Source organism: Alosa alosa, chromosome 4, assembly GCF_017589495.1.
Source record: "Alosa alosa isolate M-15738 ecotype Scorff River chromosome 4, AALO_Geno_1.1, whole genome shotgun sequence".
NCBI classification, from domain to species: Eukaryota; Metazoa; Chordata; class Actinopteri; order Clupeiformes; family Clupeidae; genus Alosa; species Alosa alosa.
The window spans coordinates 16537208-16558624 of NC_063192.1; the positions used below are offsets into that span (position 1 = coordinate 16537208).

Consider the following 21417-nt stretch of genomic DNA (forward strand, 5'->3'; position numbering starts at 1 on the left):
CTTAAAATATAGTGTAAGATGCTCGTGAAAGAAAGATATGCAGCTTTCAAGTGACAAAAAACGGCAAATTCCCAAGTTCACATTAAAACTGTTGGACATGAAAGGCCACATGGACTACAAACGAACTACAACGTGACGACAAAAATAATGACGAGCCCCTAACTGGGCAACTCTGTTAGCAAAATCTAGCCCCAGTTTCCGACCTCTGACTCACACATTAAGTGACGTGAATGACGCGGAATGATGATGTTTTCACTCGGAGAAAGGTTTTTCCGAAGCCCCTGAACGCTAGGTTAGTCCATTGACTCAGGTCATCAATTAGTAAATCTATCACACAGCTCAACTAGTCATCTCCCCTACTAGAGGCAATCCAGAGATCTTTTTCTATTACTGGTCAAATATTTCACAATCAACATTTCACAATTTCAGTATCACATTTAGTCATCCTGATATTAGAGTCCATTACATTGTTTACAGTATTTAAATGTCCATATTTGTGTACATATCCGCAATCACATGAATCCATAAAAACACTGATGTTCACAGCAAATACATATTCAATAAACAGTTACACTTTTAAGCACCATTTAGACAATTCATTACAGTTAACCTTTCTATTAAAAATGTGCCCAAAATGTGTTCCATACACAAATATCAGAATTCATATACTGGTTAACTTTCAATTAAAAATGTAGTATACTTTAAAGTGCTTCAGTAGCCTGATGTAGTCATACTCAATTCTAGTCAGAATATGAGACTGATACTGCTCCATTGGGACGTAATTATGGGGCGTGTTTCAACCGATACCGCCCCATAACCGAACCAGGGGGAATGCCTCTGCACTCAATTGGATAGACCTGACCAATCAGAGCAACAAAATAGCTTACCGTGAGGTGTAGGAAGAAAACACACAAACCATCCTTCTTCTCCTATATTCCCTCCGTTTTTAAAAAGAAATCTGTTGAACAGTGATATGCTACAAACATGTTAAACAGCTGGGAAAGGCTGTCGCAAATCCCTCGAACAGGTGGTCATTCAGAAATTTCAAACGAATGAGGGAACATGTCGCAATGCAACAGCGTTGTTTTCCCCTTGATGAAAGTGAAACCACGAGTTTTCCCACATCTCAACTTTTGCCAAAGTTTTCAGAAATAATCGTTTTCAGTGATACAACCTCATGGGGTATATACAACCAATATGGGGTCTTAAAAGTCATGTATCCTTCTAGCCACAGCGTTTTTGTTTCAAACATAAGCCTAATCTAAGCGTGCTCAGATGACGTGATAGACCAGGCGCTGTTGCTCACCTGTCCATCATCGTAAAGCCTGATTTGATTGGTCCGCCCAATATAGGGCGAGCATACTTCCACCACAATAAAGCAATGCCAGACCGAACTTCCCGACCTGTGGTCGGGACTAAGTTCGGAATGGCACCCAGGCTAGTGCTTCAGTGCTTGCGAGTACAATTTCACCATACAAAATAATAGTAATTCCCCATCTTCATAGTACAAGTTACCAATAGACCTTCCTATAAAACCTCACCATTAATTAAAGTGCAAGTTCTTGATTACTCATATTTTCTGTCAGTGTTAAGATTCAAATTTTCAAAAGACCACAACTTTACAAAAACATACTTAGATCTAGTAGTTTATTCAAACTAGCAGGCTCTACAGAATTTAATTCATGGATCCAAAATGCTTCCCTTCTTAGGAGTTGATTAATCAGATTGCCCCCCCTCGGATGAGGCTTAACTCTTTCAATACCCATGAATTTCAGAGTGGAAGGCGATCCATGATTTTTTTCTTTGTAATGTCGAGCAATTGCATAGTCCTTATTTCCATTTCTAATTGCGGCCTTATGTTCCACAATTCTTAATTTGAGATTCTGTTTTGTTTGACCCACATACATTAAACCACATGGACATTTTAACACATACACTACATGTGTGGACAAGCAATTAATACATTCTTTTATATGGTATTTTCTGCCTGAATGTGGGTGGTAGAATATTTTAGTATCACTAGTATTTAAACAATGGGCACACTTTCCACATCTGTAATTTCCATAAACAGTTTGGGTAAGCATTTGTCTGCATAGGTTCTCTGTACATAGAACTCACAACCATATCCCTCACGTTTTTGCTTCTTTTAAAACAGAATTGTGGTTTTACCGACAACAAATGATCTAAATTGGGATCACAATCCAGTAAGGCCCAATGTTTGTTTATTATTCGCTTGACCTGTCTAGAGACTGTGGAGTACTCAGACACAGATGTAGGCCTACTATTGTTTTTAACCCCCTTATTGGAAGGGTTTAACAATTCTTCTCTGTCTCTTTTACTCACTTTATCCAGAGATTGGCTAATGCATTTGTCATTGTACCCCCTTTGTCTGAATCGTTGCGCCATTTCTTGGGCTTTATTTTGGTAGTTGTCTTCATTACTGCATATTCTTTTTAACCTTAGGAACTGCCCATATGGAATATTTTGAATCATGTGATCGGGATGGAAGCTTGTTGTGTGCAATATTGTGTTCCTGTCAGTCTCTTTTCGAAAAATCGAAGTTTCTAATTCTCCCCCATCATTTACCTTTATCAAAAGATCTAGAAAATGGATGTGATCATTGCTGTAATCCATTGTAAAACGCAAAGAAGGATGAGTTCCATTAATGTAATGGTTAAATGCAATCAGCTCATCTTCTGTCCCACTCCAGATCAAAAAAATATCATTGATAAAGCGTTTAAAGCATTGGATGTGGCCTTGAAAAGGATTATTATTGAATATATGTTGGTCTTCCCACCAGCCCATAAATAGGTTTGCATAATTGGGTGCAAACGGAGACCCCATACTAGTGCCCTGACACTGTAGGTAATACTTATTATTGAACATAAAGTAGTTGGATTTGAGAATGAATTTAGTAAGAGTCATCAGAAATTCTACTGGTGCGCCACTCTCACTGGCCTCCAGAAAAAATTTGATGGCTTGCAAACCACCTTCATGCGAGATGTTAGTGTAAAGACTTTCTATGTCAAAAGTTACCAAAAGGGAATGCTTAGGTATAGACATCTCTCTGACCAAATTTAAAACATCCCTAGTGTCAGCGACATAAGATGGAAGTGTTTTGACTATGTCTTTAATAAAAAAGTCCACAAATTGACTCAGGGGTTCGGTTAGGGAATCCCTACTAGCCACGATGGGCCTACCCGGCGGATTCACCAGTCTTTTATGTATTTTAGGCAGAAGATACAATACAGGAGTGATTGGATGATCTATTTTCAAAAAATCATATTGACTTTTGGTAACCCATTTACTCTCTAAAGCATGGTTTAGCAATTCATGTCTCTTTTTTATGTGCTCATCTATTGGATTTTTACCCAGCTGTGTATAATATTTGGTGTCACTCAATTGTCTTACTGCCTCTGCAACATAATCCTTGGTATTTTGTACTACAATTGCCCCCCCTTTATCTGCAGATTTAATAACAATTTCTGTGTTCTGTTGTAATTCTTTTAGTGCCTTCCTCTCCTCACCACTGATATTTCCTGCATTCCTTTTGTTTGTTGATTTCATCATAAGATTTATATCTTTTTCTACAAGTTTACAGAATGTGGCTAAATTGGAGTTCAGGGCACCAGGCGGCATAAAGGTGGATTCTTTCTTAAATTTGGCAATTAGATCTATAGATCTAGTACTCATTGAATTCCCATCAATTCTAGTATGAAAAAACGCTTTAAGTGCAGTTGTCTAAAAAACTTATAGCTATCCACTTTCAGTTGGAATGCATTTACTTTGTTAGTTGGAACAAAAGACAATCCACGACTTAACACACTTAGCTGAGGGGCTGTTAAACTGTAATCAGAAATATTGATCACCGTGTTTTCTGGTTCTGGACCAGGAATCGGGTCACTCGATTTGGATCTCTTTCCCCTCCTCGTTTTCTTCGTCGATTGTGTTTCTTTCCTAAAAAACTCCCATCTGTGGAGGTGGCGCTCGTTTGTCCTTGGGTTAGATTGTTACTTAAATTTGAACAGATATTCCAGTCGTTAATTACTACTCCAGAATTCAAAGAAGACAGACTGGAGCACATTGTTTAAACTTGCAGACTTTACTATGATTAAACGGTAACACTTTACTTGACAGTATCGACATAAGAGTGACATGACACTGTCATGACACATGAACCCTAACCCTAACTCTAAGGTGCATTATCGCCACCAACTGGGCTGGAGTGTCTATTATTCAAGCTCTCAACGGAAGAAAGTACGGGTGTGAGGCGTTTGAAAAAACACCTGTTGGATAGCATCTTTTGCAGCAGTTTTTGTGTGAGCATATCAGTGAACACCCCTGACCACCCGGTGAGTTTTACGTACTTGTAAACAAAAGTTTAATGCATTTTAGGAAGGATTGTTCCAGTGCACCTATGCAGCCATTGTGGAGGTGGGGGGGCGCTACCACAGAAACCGAAAACTCTCAGACCAGCAACAAATGTCCAACATTTAGAACCTTTTTATGACACGTTCATGATAGTGTAATGTCACTCTTATGTCGATACTGTCAAGTAAAGTGTAACCGATTAAACTTGCAGACTTTACTAGTGCAAACCGACTAACATTTCAACACCACTGTGTCTTCGTCAGAGTCAAAGTGGACAAAGAGAAGACACACTATGGCTCTGTTCGAAACGGGTAAAACTCCTGCCTTTTAAGATATCTAAGGGCTGTTTTATACCGGGTCTGTGGCGTGAGCGTGTCAGCTGCGTGGCGTGTCCGTTTTTATTTCGGCTCCCATGTTAACAGGTTAGAGCTTGCACACTGTCTGCGTGACACGCTCGTCTCAGGCGCGGCTCGAGCCACGGCGAAAATGTGTGCATGCTAGGAATAGGACCGACGCCTATTTTCACGCCACGCAAATTCAAAACAGCATAGAAAAAAAATGATGTGAGGAAAAGACGTTTTAATAGTCTGAGAGGCCTCCACAGCACGCTTCTGGTAAGCAAAGACATAGGAAACGCCACGCAGCCAAGGAAATATTTTTGCTGCCTTCTAAGATATAGAAGAATATTAGAATTACCCCAATAACGATTGTTTTTGAAGGCAGCATCAATGTATCCTTCTTGCTCCCTACTACCTATAATCCTTTGCGGCAACGTCTCAAACAGCTGTGAAAAGTAAACAAAGATGGTGGATGACACCGGTTACGGCTGCTGACTCTGTTCATGGGCCAGGTTAGACATCAGCATTAGATCATTAGATCAATAGTGCACCAAGGTTTCGATGATGAGTGGTGATTGCCATCATCAATGTCTACAAGTCACAGTCCTTAACACCAAGATAGGACTAGGCACTCAGGATTGTGGGTGTTTCAACTATGCCGAGGATACACAAAGGCATCCTTGAAAATTCTGTGAAACACAGGACTCTCTCCTTTGTAGAATTTGAAGGATGCTTGACATTAGAATTGTGCTTTGGCAAGATTCGATGACGATGATTTGGCTCCTCAATGATTTGACTCCTACAATAAATGTCAGACTTTAGACAGGAGAGCAGCTGGCCTCAGTAGCTAAAGCTCTCTGTGTGTGTGTGTTTGTGTGTGTGTGTGTGTGTGGCAGGGTTTCCGTTGTGCGGTAATTACCGGACATTGGCCGGAAAAAAAATGAAAGGTCCGACAAAATTAAATCTCTCCGGTCAAATTGTCCGATTGAAATTGGCTAATAATCCCGTCCCCTAATGCAATCTGAATTTGAGAATAAGCCTTAATATGTAAGCCTATATTATACGTCCTCTGGCTATGTTTTTAAATGAACAGGCTCTACCGTTTAAAAAGTAAGCTATTAAAGGGACACCAGGCAACGTTTTCGTGTTAATTAATCATCTTCGTAAGTCGGTATATGGTTAAATGACTCATTACGGGGCGAATGAAGGCTCTCTCGCCCGCCCCTACTGCCTGTAGGAAAAATATCCCACTTGCAAGTTCGTGTATCCTACCCGCCGACCCGAAGCAGGATCAGTTTACAGCACAGAGGCAGGCTAACTAAACGCTTAGAGATTGTTGCAAACGTGTGTATAATGGCAGAGGCGGCGAAGAAGCAGCTAAAAAACCCTTTGACGGAAGACGAAAGAAAAGGAAAAGAGCTTCAGACCCGGAGGGGAGTTTCGTAGAGAAAAAGCATCAGGCTTGCCTGGTGTCCCTTTAAACAACACGCATAGTCTATGCTGCATTTCAAATAGCGCACGCTTAAAACATCCATTTTAAACAAAGAACAAATGAGTGAGGCGGTTCAAACATGGCCAGGCCCAGGCAGACTAGCCTTAAACGTTTTTTCAGAGGCCAGACGCGATGGATGATGAAAAATTGGTAACAGATGCCTCAGATGTCCGGTCAACTCCACCACCACCAGATAAAAAGCAGAAGTGTCGGGCGTATCTGTCGGAATCAGTGACATTGGAAGTGGAGTTGCGAGGGGTGCGGCCGCTCCAAGACACTGTCATTCTCTGTGTACACTGGACATGCAAAGTGTTCTTTACCCAAAGCATAGGCTACAGTAGGCCTATGCGTTCTCTGTCTATGATCTGGAGGGTTAGGGCCTCCTCGACGAGGCGATTACTGGTCCACGGATAATGTCTGGCACAATTAAACGGTATCATTGAACCGCGGCCGAAAGAAAAAGAAACTAAACATTTCCCAGAATAGGAAACATTTCTTAATTTATTGTTATCAAATAAAGAGGCATAGCATTAGGGGGTAGTGGTGTGAGCGCTCTTTCTTGTGTGTGCGCATCTGTGTAAGTTAATCAGTCACCACTGGAGATAACGTGGGTAGCAGCAACAAACAACGTAGCCTTTTTAAAACAACGAACGAAGCGGACTCTTGCTGTCCGAAAAGATACTGGCTAGATCTTGTTAGGCATGTTTAAGTTAGGCTAATGAACATGTTGCATTCTATACAGCCTGATTATGTCATTCTTTAAGCTACATAGCCTGTCTCCAGTTTTCCTCAATTTGACTAATTAAGAAGGAATAATAGGATATTTGACCGGCATATCATCAAAATGTCCGGAAAACGAAACCAGTCACTTTGACCGGCACCATTTTTTTCTAGCGAAAACTCTGGTGTGTGTGTGTGAAATATTTGGTCTCTGGGCATAAAGTGTTATGATGGGTGGGTTTACATGGGGTGTGTTCGAAACGGGTAAAGTTGCTCCCTTTTAAGATATCTAACTGGGGAGCGAGGTAGCAAGTGCGGTTAGAAACCAAAAAAACAAATTCTGCTGCCTTCTAATATATCTTAGAATTCCCAAATAATGGTCATTTTTGGAAGCAGCTTCGATGCACACTTCATGCTCCCTCTTACCCATAATCCCTTGCGGCAACGTCTGAAACAGCTGTGAAAGGTAAACAAACATGGTGGATGACATCAGTAATGGCTGCTGAATCTGTTTAAAATGTCATTTGTGTGACCTTATTTTGCTTAGATTTGTAGATTTGAGATGAGAAATAAACAATTTATTATCTGATTATGCCATTGTTGTAACCATTAATAGCGTCTGGTCTGATATATCTGCCGGCCGTAAAACTAATTTATACCGTTAGCCTGCTAGCTTACGTAAGCTAATTTAGTTTAACGTCAGGCCTTTGCTAACGTCATACTGTAGTGTTAACCAAAGATTCTAGAGTGCTACACTCATTTTTAAAAGATGCATTTAATCCAAAGTAATGTCTAGTGAGACAGCTCTCTATGTAGGGAGGGAGGCAGTAGGCAGCTGTCTTCTGTTTTTAAACAGATCCCATTGACACTTATTCCGAATAGAATCGGACAATGGCTGGATCGGGATAGAAATGACACAAATAAACACCTAGATCGGAAGATCGCCAATCCGATTAGAATTTTAATCGTAATGAAAGAGGTGTATTTTGTTCTTAATCCAATTACCAGTGGTCCGCGGCCCACTTGTGGTCCGTGAGGACATTGCTAGTGGTCCCTGACCATGGATTCAGTAATTGCAATGTGGGAATCAGTATTTTTATTCAGTGGTGGTCCTGGCACTACGTAATTAGTCAGAATGGTGGTCCCTGGTTCACAATCAGTTGAAAACCCCTGCTGTAAGCCATTGGTTCCCAAAGGAGATTTTATTTGGTTCGCCAGCATAGCCTAGTGACAATTTATGTTGTGTAATAGGCCCAGCTTATACAGTAGGGCTTAGGAGAGCTAACAGCTTTCCAAGATCTAGTTTGTTAACAGTCACTCCCTCTATGCATTTTTGCATTTAGAATAGCTCTGAAACTGAGGGGTGAACATGTCGCAGAGGGGACGCCAGAGCGTAGATATCTCAATCACAAAATTAAAAGATATTTCTATCGGGCACCTACGTTGCCACAAACAATAACATGTGAACAGTCTAGCAACGCATTTCATGAAGGCCCTTTTTTTCCCCTATACAATGTAGCCTACAGGTGTACATGACCTTTCATCAGTCCAGTTGCAATGGATGAACTATTATGAACTGCCCTACTTGTGATTGTTTAGAGATTTTAAAGGTTTTATAACAATGCTACAATTTTTTTGGCTAGTGCTACAAATCTATTCAACTTTGCAGCGCCAGTAGGCTACTTTCTGTGCAGCCTGCACACACATACACACAGGCATGCCAAACAACACAAAAGTTTCACAAAAGGGATGGAGTAGAAGATGGAGATAAATTGATTAGTGTGATTTATGTTCGTGTAACGGATGTACAGGACTGAGCGGCGGTCATACTTTGTACCGCTATGCGGTACATCTAGTTTTTTTTTTTTTCAGTTGTTGTCTGCTGTGGCTCACATCCTGTCACACGTTTATGCGTATACTCGTTTGTAGAACATTGTGTATGTGTGGAGGGGCTGAGGTTTCCTGTTGATGAGTCAAACACTGCACACAGATAGACGTGTCAAGTGGTCCTGTATATGCAACACTTCTTATCTTATTCTTATCGGTCTATCACCTGAGCTAAACCAGCTGTTCACAGGACAGCCACAACAATGTCTATTTATACTCACATCATGACAGCTTTGCAGAACATTTACTGTAAAAGCAACAAAACCAAGGAAGATGGACCTTACACTGTCCCCACGCCTTTCACTATCACTAGTGCACTATGTGCATACTGCTATCTGAATGTATTCAATTACTTATTATTAAGTGAACTGTGTGTTTTTGTTAATGAATAATGAAGAGTCTAAAATTTGGGGTAAAAAAAAAAACTGTTTAGTGTTTCATGTGCAGAAACCATCAAACAGCAGACCTCATGTCAAATTCAGCAAAGATACAGAGACAACATGGCACTTAGGGGGCAACACAGAAGGAGGATGGTCAGATAAAAACAACACCACAAAAACAAAAACAAACAAACAGAACAAAAAAAAATCAACACACAAATGAATTAAAAGCACATAAAGACACACACAGACAGAAAACAGCTCAACACAAACACAAGCGGGAATCAACACAAATTCACTTCTTTTTGCTGAGGCCTTGTCAATCAACCTGCAGTGAGACAGAGAGAAGTATCAAACAAACTGAATGATAAAGTGTGCAGTTCTCTCTGACTTTTCTGGCAGTTCAACCATATATGTTTACTTAACTGGGTAGTATAATATAAAAGGTGTGTGAATTTAATTTAACTTGTAGCCATTGCCATAGTAGCGATTCATACCATACTTGCTTCCGTCTTTGCCTCCTGTAGAAAGAGAATAAAGCCATTTGCAAGGTTAAATGTTTATCCTGTGTTTGACAGTTTAAATATGGCTATATGACACAGGACTATAGGATCTGAACACAATAATAAATCTTAAGCCCTATGCACACCAAGAACGATAATGATAACGATAACTATAACCATAACGATAAAAGCGTTCACACTGAACAACGATGAACAAAGTCTCTCCTTGTGTTAATGAATGTGACGGTTAAAATTTGATGGGTTCTGATTGGCTATTAGCTTTTTATCGCTCTGAAAATCGCTCTGAAAATGATCCCAAATGATATCGTTCTTCATGTCGTTATCGTTATAGTTTATATGTGAACGTCGTCATTCATATTAACAAGAACGATATTTATTTATAGTTATCGTTCTTGGTGTGAATGGGCCTTTATTATGACAGCCGCTAGCGTCGCTACTTCCTGAATTTTTGGTCAACGATACCCCGGACACCGAAACACCAGGACACATGAAATTTGGTGGGTATGTAGCCCCACTAGACTTTTACGGAAAAAATTTGGATTGGTCCCCGGGGGCCACTTCGCACACACACACACACAGGCACGCACATACTATCGGTATCGACAATTAGAACGGCCGATACATAATTACAAATTCAGTAGGATTAAAGGGTCCGTGTATCATTCGTTCATTTCATATTCAATTGAGAATCCAAAATGAAAAAACGAAAAAAGGACTTGTTTTTTCATTATTTGTTTATGAATGTGATACAAACCAACAAATAATGCTTTGTTTTTCAGACTTTTGATTTCATGATCAGATCAAAAGTAGAACATTTAAAAAACGGCCTCAGGCCCAAAACTGATTTTGATATTTATTTTTTCCAATTTCTGTGACCTGGAAGTCTATCCAAGTCACTTTCTTGGTCTAGACCTGTCAGTGCTCAGTGTTGCCAATTTAGTGACTTTGTTGCTAGATTTAATTTTGGCCATCCCAAAGCGACAGAAAATATTGTCTAACAACTATAGCGAGAAATTGGGCGACTTGCGCAACGATGGCAAACTTGGTTTAGTTGAATCGACAGAAAATCGTCTCCCTTCTCATGCCTGTTTCGTTTATGAACATCGCGTTCGCCCAAAGCATTATAGAAGTAATGACTGGCCTAGGCTATGTAGTATCAGCCCATGTTAGGGAAGTAGGCCTAGATGTTAGATCTATCAGCTCAGATCATCATTTGTCGCCAACGTCATTGGAAGGCAGCCAGTTGCAGTAGCCTTCTGGTGAGATTACACCAAAGACAGTAGCTATGACAGGGAAACTAGGGACACATCGTTCAACAAGCACATTGATCAAAGGAAAGAGGGGCTACAACTTCACAAACAGAGCAAATAATTCAAATCGAGCCATAGGCGTAGCCTCAGGCGAGCCTAGGCCCGTCTACTTGTCAGTCTTGCCCGTCCAACTAGGCCTACGTTCACCATCTAAAAAAGACGCGCAAGTCAAAACTGCTCTGAGAGCTCAAGTCATGAATGTAACATGCATATGATAAGGCTTTGCAGTTGTAGGCCTACAATATGGTCAATCTATTGTCTCGTAGGCCTAGTCCGATTTAACACTGCAAAACAGAAGCAGCAGCTGGCAATCGAAGTCAATAAATAATTTCCGGGTCACAGGAATCGGAAAAAATAAATATCAAAATGCAGCAAAATGCCTGAGGCCGTTTTTTAAACGTTCTACTTTTGATCTGATCATGAAATCAAAAGTCTGAAAAACAAAGCATTATTTGTTGGTTTGTATCACATTCATAAATAAATAATGAAAAAACAAGTCCTTTTTTCGTTTTTTCCATTTGGATTCTCAATTGAATATCAAATGAACGAATGATACACGGACCTTAAAGGAAAACCAAATATTCATCATCATTTGGCTGCATTTCCAGTATTGGTTTTATGTAGTAGTTTGTCCACCAGATGGCGCATCGTTGCAGCGAGATGTAACTTTGTTGGAAGTTAATCTAAAGTTGGTTGGAAAGACAATAGACGCTTCCTACAAGGACAACACTGTAGTTCAGCTATGATCAAAGTCAAAGTCTGCTTTGTCAATTTCTTCACATACCCAGACATACAAAGACATCGAAATTACGTTTCTCACTATCCCACGGTGAAGACAAGACATATTTTACCAATTAAGTCCACAGACAAAACATAACATTCAAGTAAACAATAAATGAGTAAATAAGAAGGCACATACAATTAAGAAATAGGAGCAGCAAAATTGGGTTGAAATTGTGCATAGACAGTCAATATAATAGTGCAAAATCAGGCCAATAAATGGCTGAGGTAGTTCTGTTTGACCTAAGTAAGCAAGTGGAATAGTGGTGCAAGTTATGTAAGAGCAGCAGAAGTGTTGTGTTTTCAGGACAACAGGACAACAACAACAAGTTGCAAAGTGTGCAAGTGTACAAGTGGAGTAGTGCAAGGCAGCCATTGTGGGTCCAAAGTCCAGGATGTTATGTAGCTGAGGGTGGAGGGGGGAGAGAGTTCAGCATCCTAACAGCTGTATGAAGCTGTTGGTGAGTCTGGTGGTGCGGGAGCGCAGGCTTCTGTAGACAGTAGGCAGTAGATCAAACAAATTGTGAGCGGGGTGACTTGCATCACTCACATATGTGGTCGCCTTGCGGGTGAGGTGGGTGGTGTAAATGTCCTTCAGGGAGGGGAGTGAATCACCAATAATCCTTTCAGCTGTGTTCACTATGCGCTGCAGGGCTTTTCTGTTGTATTCAGTGCAGCTTCCGCCCCACACAGCGATACAGCTGGAGAGGATGCTCTCAATGGTGCCTCGGTAGAATGTGGTCATAATGGCTGGTGGAGCACTTGCTCGCCTGAGTTTCCGCAGGAAGTAGAGGCGGCGCTGAGCTTTCTTCGCCAGTGATGCAGTGTTGGTGGTCCAGGAGAGGTCTTCACTGATGTGCACCCCAGGAATTTGGTGCTGCTCACTCTCTCCACCACAGCACCGCCGATGGTCAGTGGCAGGTGTTGGGTGTGACCTCTCCGGAAGTCAACAACAATCTCCTTGGTCTTGCTGGACGCTCAGCAGGAGGTTGTTGTCCCTGCACCACGTGGTCAGAAGGTCGACCTCCAACCTGTATTGAGTCTCGTCGCCCTTGGTGATGAGACCCACCAGAGTTGTGTCGTCAGCAAATTTCACTATGTGATTGGTTGCAGTGCAGTCATGCGTCAGCAGGGTGAAGAGCAGCGGACTGAGCACGCAGCCTTGGGGGGCCCCGGTGCTCAGTGTGATGCTGCTTGAGATATGGTTGCCAACACGTACTACTTGAGGTCTCTGACAGAGGAAGTCCAGTAGCCAGTTGCAGAGGTAGGTACTGAGTCCCAGTTTGTCAAGTTTGCAGATGAGTTGTTGTGGTATTATGGTGTTGAATGCAGAACTGAAGTCTATAAACAGCAATCTCACATATGAGTCTCTTTTTTCCAGGTGGGTGAGGGCTGGGTGGAGGGCAGAGCAGATTGCATCCTCTGTGGTCCGTTTGGCTCGATATTCAAACTGGAAGGGGTGGGGGGGGGAATGGATTTGATGTGTGACATGACAAGCCGCTCAAAACACTTCATGATGATGGGTGTCAGTGGCACAGGGCGGTAGTCATTGAAGCAGGATGGAGCAGTTTTCTTCGGCACAGGTATGATGGTGGCAGCTTTGAAACATGATGGGACGATGGCTTGCTTTAGGGAAGTGTTAAAGATGTCTGTGAAGACATCCTTAAGCTCCTCTGCGCAGTCCTTCAGCGCACGACCTGAGATGTTGTCTGGGCCTGTTGCCTTACGGGTGTTGATAGCAGCAAGTGTCCTCTTCACGCTGTCGGCAGAAGCACAGGGGCTGCTCGTGTAGAGGGGGAGGGGTCTTCTGTGGGCAAGTGCTGTTTTGTGCTTCAAAGCGAGCAAAGAAGCGGTTGAGATTGTTGAGCAGAGGGATGTTGCTCTCACAGCTCTGTGGCGCGGGCTTGTAGTCTGTGAGGGCCTGAATGCCCTGCCATAGACTTTGTGCGTTCCTGCTGTCTTTGAAGTGGGTGGTTATCTTGTGAGTGTATTCCTTTTTTGCTTCCTTGATGCCAGGTTCGGGACATTGTTTAAATGTTGAATATTTAGATAATGCAGCACAAGTCTAAATAAATATGGTTGTTGGTGATTACGTTGAGTTACTAAACTAAACACTTTGCCCTTTTTGTTTAAAATACCAATATGGTATATCGCCATTCATTCCCAAAACACCAGGATATGAGTTTTGGTCCATATCGCCCAGCCCTTACTGTCTCCTTTCATGTTTATACAAATCAGGGTATTCAGGGGAAAAAACGATTTCCCCATCCTTCGTTTGTGAAAATAATTCTGTTCACACCAATGATAAAAACAGCAGGGGAAAGGTGACATGAACACTTCGAGCAAACTGGTGGCCAATCAGAGATTCGAAACAAACGAGAGACCAACATTTCACAATGCAAAAATGCCTGATGCAGCACATACTGCGTGCTCATCTTCAGGTCATATTGTGGAAGGCTGCAGGTCAGAGAGAGCCTCCTGCAGATGCCAGAGACATCACAAAGTTTGGGTGAGAGGTGGCTAATGAAGGTGATGTCATGCCCGCTCTTGCCATCCAGGCAGTGGCTCCAGTAAATCTACTTGATGTCATCAGCTGTAGCTGCAGCACATTGAAAGCCTGTAGCAAAGGAAACTGCAGCTGCCATGCTGCAAGTCTCAGTTGCACTGACTACTGCAAGTGTGAAGGGGATGAGGTCCGCTGCTGCAACCCATTCACATTACATACAAATAAAGACCAAGAAGATGATGAGACTGAAGGGAATGAGGAAAGAAATGATGAAGATGGTGAAGGCTATTGAGTGGGATTGTGTGGTTGTTGTTAAATATGTGTGTGCGTGTGCATACTATATATAGTTATTTTACAGCGTGTGTGTGCGCATGCTGTTTGCCGTTCTTGAATAAAGTTCTTGTGTGTGTCTGTGTGCATGCTGTATAAAGTTCTGTCTTTTGCTGTATATAGTTCTTGTGGGTTTGTGTGTATGTGCATGCTGGACTGTATATAGTTATTTTGCATGTTGTATATAGATCTTGTATATGGTTATTGTGCATTTTTATACGTGTACATGCTGGATATAGTTATTTTGCATATTGTATATAGTTCTTGTATATAGTTCTTGTGGGTTTGTGTGTGTGTGCATGCTGTTATAGCCTATAGTTATTTTGCATGGAGCACTTAATTTCTTAATCCGTCCATAGGTCAACACTGCCTCCTGACCAGTGGGGTATACTACGAAGCAAGTTGAACATAGCCAGGCTATCTAGACATATCGAGGATTCACACAGCCTTAACTGGGGCTATAAGTTAGGTCAGTGGTTCTCAAACTGGGGGTCGGGACCCCCAGGTGGGTCGCCAAAAATATTGGAGGGGTCGCAAAATGATTTGCATTTGGATTAAAGACATTTTTGTAAAAGTTTTTAGTCAAAGGCTGCCATTGACATAATGCCTTTGATGTTGACATAGCCTATACCTATGAGAGAAGACATTTTTCTGCCTCTGCTTCCAATGCCCATCTCACAACATTTCGAAACCAAATTCAGCCGGTTAGAGAGAAGGGGTCGCGAGACTTGGCCCATGATTTTTGGGGGGTCGCCAGACAAATAGTTTAAGAACCACTGAGTTAGGTGATACTGTACTACGAACGCAGTTATGTGTATATTTGTCAAACTAGGCTTTCAGCTCAGATTTTGTGCGCGTTCTCGGTGTTCTGATGATGTTGGCCAATCGTGAAACGTGGACACGCACAAGACCGCCTGTAATAAAAAAGATTACTTCCGCATTTAAGGACGACAGCGTAATCTAGGGTGTTCATTTTTAGTGACTAGCTTTCAACACCAAATAAATCAATGGTAATGACATGTTTTATGGCATGAACGTTCATATTAATGGGATATTTGCACGTGCAACAGTGTTTAATGCACCTGCGAGATCAAAAAAGTTGGAATAGGCGGAGCGTCCCCTGTAACATACATGACAGAATCTTACATGTGATATAACTTTGTTTTTCCAAGATAATTGATTGGTCAGTAGCACGATTTGAGTTTGAACTTCGCACAAAACCTCCTCCTGACCAGGTTTGATTGCCAGCATAAGATACCTTGGTGATATAGCGACGCTAAAAGAGCGACTTTCGTGTGACAGCTAACCCAGGCTTTGAGCGCAACATACCTTGCTAACCCACTAATCAAGGTTCGTAGTACACCCCACAGGTTCCTTAAAGGTTTTTACCAACTCAGACCCCAAGTATACCCCTTGGAAAAAATATTTTGACCCTGGCTTTATCACACAATCTGATTTTGTGTGTATGCAAATTCGAGCATTTTTAATGAGATAGGGCCTCATTTGCATATGTAAACATTAAAATATAAAAAAAACATGCAATACATTTTTTTCTCATCTTAACATAAGTAACCAACTGAGAAAGTTTCATGGTGATATCTATTTATTTATATTTTTACCCTATTCACCTGTACTGTCTTGCATTAATTGCTAAATGCTAATTATGCAAATTGCTCAAAGTGCAACTTTAGGCAACCAAGTTAAATTCCATCCATTAGACCTATAGATTTCTGCAATAAAACTTTAGGGTACTCAACATTTCTGGGTCCAAGAAATTACGACTAGACTAATAGCCTGGGACCTAGGTAAAATAATGTTACCATTGGTTGAGTGATGGAGGCCAATTTGGTTATTGGAGTATTTGTAGAAAACCATAAAACCGTTACCAAGCAAATTGATAACAGCGCTGTAATTGTATCTTTCGACTGTCATCTCATTCTTTTCTGACCATAGTAACAGGAGCTAAGTGAGTTAGTCACAACGCGTTTGCTAACGCGATGATTTTCTAATGGAAAATAGCCTATACCTGAAAGGTAACCTGTCTATGAAGCATCCTAAACAGGCTGGGACATTTCTGCTTGCTAAATAGGTTTTTCTGCTGTTGATTCGCTCACAGTCCTTGGTGGCCCTGTCAGGACTTTGTAAAATGTTGCATTAAGACCACAAGTCTCAAAAAGCATCTGCTAACATTCATTCCCAAACACCCACTAGCTAAAGTACTTCAAGCCTCTATTTTCAAAGGTGTTTCAAATAAGGAAGAGCATGGTTCAAAGTAAAGTAGGCTAACCAGGACTGAGACGACGTAATTGACTGCATAAATTCGGCAAAGTGAATAATTTGTGTCAACTCGTCGTGTGTTTTAGAGCGCACTTTGAAAGATGTATCTGTACCTGTTGCACATGCTACAAAAATCATTCTGTGCGATGGATGTTACAGTATGTCTGAAACAGTTTTGCCTATGGCTATACATGCATGAGACTGAGACGCTTGTTTGTTTGTTTGAAGTTCGTGTTTAGGGTGTGAGAGGGTAATCGATGTGCTTGATTCCAGCTTGGTAGTTGTAGTCAATGATATTAAAAAGCATGTGCGTGTGAAGTATCCAAACAATAACATTATGTGCGTGTGAAGTATCCAAACACTTTCATTATGGCTGCTTTAGCCACAGACCTTCAGCTACTGTGCAGTGGGTCCCATTTAGAAGTGGCCACTTCATATGCGCTTTCTGTGATTCACACAGCTGCGTGAAATGATATTGTACTGTAAGCCAGGGGCAGGGGCGGAGCTCAGGTATGTCTTGGCGCTCCTGCGAACTCTCGGTGTCCACGGAATGGGAGTCCTTGTCTCCCAAGAAAGAGAGTAGCATCAATCAGTCTGAGCACAATTTGATGATTCCTCTCCACCTGCTGCCTCTCAGCTTTCAAGAGTTCTGCAATGACTGAATAGTCTTGGCTGATGCGATATTTTGTCATAAGAAAGTCTTTCTCTGCCTCACGATGCATGCTGCTTTTTCATGCTTTTCAATGTTAAAATTTTTCAACACCCTTCTTAAAAAAGGCCTGAGCCTGGCAAACGTACCTTGTCAGTGGGGCACAGCTTGATGTGACAGACAGTCTCCTCTGCTGCACCTCCAATCTTTCCCTCCGCTTACAAGCAACGGATTTAAACTTCCTAATCATATTTGAACATTGCTTGCGGCTGAACCATAGCTTTGAACCAAAGACGGTAATGTAGGGTTACGTTCTGGAGGGAAATGACGCATTTTATAAACAAAATGTTAAACAGACAAAAACTATGCCTAACCCAGCCTACATATATTTTTATTGAACAATTAAGTACTAAACAATTCCGAATGGATATGTGGTCAATAAACTGTATTAAAAATATATATATATAAAAAAAAAAAAATTCCGACCAGTGCGAGGCTCCGGGACCCCAAATCTCCGCTACTGGCCAGGGGTTTTCAACCAGTGGTCCGTGAGGACATTGCTGGTGGTCCCTGACCATGGATTCAGTAGTTGCAATGTGGGAATCAGTATTTTTATTCAGTGGTGGTCCTGGCGTTACATAATTAGTCAGAATGGTGGTCCCTGGTTCACAATCAGTTGAAAACCCCTGATGTATATAGTGAATTTGATTGCCCGCTGTAGCTTCTCAAGCAAGAGCCAAGCAGCATGGGCCATTCTTATCAAAGATTTTAACATGCTTGAGAGCACCTTATAGACTCCCGAAGTCTGACGTAGCGTTTCCATGACAGCAGAATCACTGGATCTAAACAAACTTTCGAAGTGGCATAAATAGCATTGAATTTAGACATGTGGCATCATTTCTAGCTAATAAAAATAAATATATCCATTTAAACGTGTTTTACCTGCTAGGCAGCAGCTTAGCCACATAACACGGATTCCCTGGCAGGTGTAATAGAAAGAAACAAAATTCCAGTGGATATTTCACGTCTTCTCAAAGACTGGCGGCTGTTAAGAGTGACGTTTTTTGCCAAAAAAATAAAGCCAAAACACGTCCGTGAATTTAAGGATTTTAACCGCATGCTGTGAAGTTACATAGGTCTCTTTTACAGAGGAAACCCATGCTAAAATAAAACGCTGTAGTCACGAATTTGATCGTGTTGGTATGAATATATGTTGTAGTATGTGATTCCTACAGTGTAAAAAAATATACTAACGTCTTAGAAACGTTGTAAAATTATTGAAATAGATTAAGAAAGCCACCGCTATGGCGATTTCAATGGTTAGATTGATTTGTTTAGATCCAGTGAAATTGCTGCCTTGGCAACGCTACGTCATGGCTTCGGGACTCTATTGGAATAGATTGTACCCCAGGTAAACAGATGACACAAAATGTTCATTTGGTTTAATTGGAATGACAAAAAAAAATGGTTCATGTAAGCCCACCGGTAACACTTTACTTGACAGTATTGATATAAGAGTGACATGACAATGTCATGACACATGAACCCTAAACCTAACCCTATCCTAACCCTAACTTGTTATGACAAAAACGGAATGACACTTAATGACAGAAGCGTTATGTCATAAACATTCACAACAGTGTCATGTCACTCTTATGTCAATACTGTCAAGTAAAGTGTAACCAACCCAACTAGTGTCACAGAGAGCAGAGAAACCTACTGGAAGTTATTCTAAGCAGTTTCTTACACTATTTCTAACACATTTGTCACATATCTCCTCACAATCTGCTAGCTGTCCATTCTGTGCGCTGTAAAAAAAGGCGGCCTTTGTACACAGCCTTGGCATGTATTTGTATGTATGTGCATGTGTGTATGTACTGTATGTGCGCGCGTTTGTGCGTGTGTACATTTGTGTGTAAGACTTATGTGAGTGACTCCCTGTGCTCTCCTTGCAGCATGCAACTAAGCGCTTTGAAAATGAGATCCAGAGTGAGAGGGAGACATCTCTGGCACAGAAGAAACAGGGAGTCATCCAGAGGCAGAAGCGTGAGATCAGACAACTGCTGCGGGCCCAGGTGAACACTAAACACACACATGCGCACACTCACACACACACCAGGGTTTCCGTTGTCCGGTAATTACCGGACATTGGCCGGAAAAAAATGAAATGTCCGACAAAATTAAATCTCTCCGGTCAAATTGTCTGATTGAAATTGGCTAATACCGTCCCCCTAACGCAATCTGAATTTGAGAATAAGCCTTAAAATGTAAGCCTATATTAAAGCAATATGTCCTCTGGCTATGATTTTAAATGTACAGTTTGAAAGCTATTAAACAACACGCATAGCTATGCTGCATTTCAAATAGGAAGTGCACACTTAATATGTCCATGTTAAACAACGAACAAATGAGTGAGGTGGTTCAAACATGGCCAGGCCCAGGCAGACTAGCCTTAAAGGTTTTTTCAGAGGCCAGACGCGATGGATGATAAATTGGTAACGTCTGAAGCCTCAGATGCCCGGCTCCACCACCACCAGATAAAAAGCAGAAGTGTCTGTCGGAATCATGACGTTGGAAGTGGAGTTGCGGGGTTGCAGCCGCTCCAAGACACTGTCATTCTCCGTGTACAATGGACATGCAACTGTGTTCTGTACCCAAAGCATACAGTAGGCCTATGCTTTCTCTGTCTATGATCTGCAGGGTTAGGCCTCCTCGACGAGGAGATTACTGGTCCGCGGATCATTTCCGGCACAATTAAACGGTATTATTGAACCGCGGACCGAAAGAAAAAGAAACTAAACATTTCCCAGAATAGGAAACATTTCTTAATTTATTGTTATCAAATAAAGAGGCATAGCTTTAGGGGGTAGTGGTGTGAGCGCTCATTCTTGTGTGTGCGCATCTGTGCAAGTTAAACAGTGGAACCACTGGAGATAACGTGGGTAGCAGCAACAAACACCGTAGCCTTTTTAAAACAATGAACGAAGCGGACTCTTGCTGTCCATGAAAACATACATACTGGCTAGATCTTGTTAGACATGTTTACGTAAGTTAGGCTAATGAACATGTTGCATTCTATTCAGCCTGATTATGTCATTCTTTAAGCTACATAGCCTGTCTCCAGTTTTTTCCAATTTTTTTCTGGCGGAAACTCACACACAAACACACACACAAACACACACACTGTATTTTCCAGACTATAAATAAAATATATAAAAATGCCTCATGAACAACATATAGACCCTTTCAAGAGAGTTCCATTATCAGCATCATAGTTGGCCCCACAAGGCTTCCGTTTTAACATTCCATATGTTATCTTAATGCAGAGGAAGTAGTTTGGGAATCAAATAGAATGTTCAAGCATTGTTTTTGTTTTTATTGTTGAAAGGGTCTATATAAGTTGCACCAGACTATAAGGGACAAAAGAAGTTATGCAGACCGCTTTTTCAGTTTGAAAAAAAAATCTGCCAGCACTTTTGTTCCAAAAATCAGCCGGAAGCGTCTTTTTGCGATAGAAAAAGTCACTAACGTTACGTGTGGGTAAAAATGTTGCGGAAGAGAAAACTCACGTTGGCTATTGCTTTTGGTATGTTATGGTAAAGTTGTGAAGTCATGTCAAACAATTCCCTATGCTCAGACACTAAAACAAACCTCTCGACCGGTGTTCTGTCACCTTCTCCATTTTTTACTTGGTTGTCATGGGAAACCACAGGTTTCGGTAATCTGCTTGTGATTGGTTATCCGTAAAAAAGACAGCATGACGTATGGCGTTTTTCCGCTAGAAGTTGAACATTTCTCCACTTCTGAGCTGCAGAAAAAGACGGTTGCAGTCGCGTTTAAAAAGAAGCTGACG

General features: G+C 41.4%; 1 protein-coding gene across 2 annotated transcripts in view; it reads left to right on the forward strand.

The window, feature by feature from the left end:
* Positions 1–21417, forward strand: part of LOC125293548 (cation channel sperm-associated protein 3-like) — a 59739-nt gene that overhangs the window by 2492 nt on the left and 35830 nt on the right. For both annotated transcript variants that reach the window (XM_048241511.1, XM_048241512.1), the window contains exon 6: positions 19520–19639. In XM_048241511.1, the coding sequence (XP_048097468.1) occupies positions 19520–19639 (120 nt within the window). The remainder of the gene's footprint in view (positions 1–19519; positions 19640–21417) is intronic.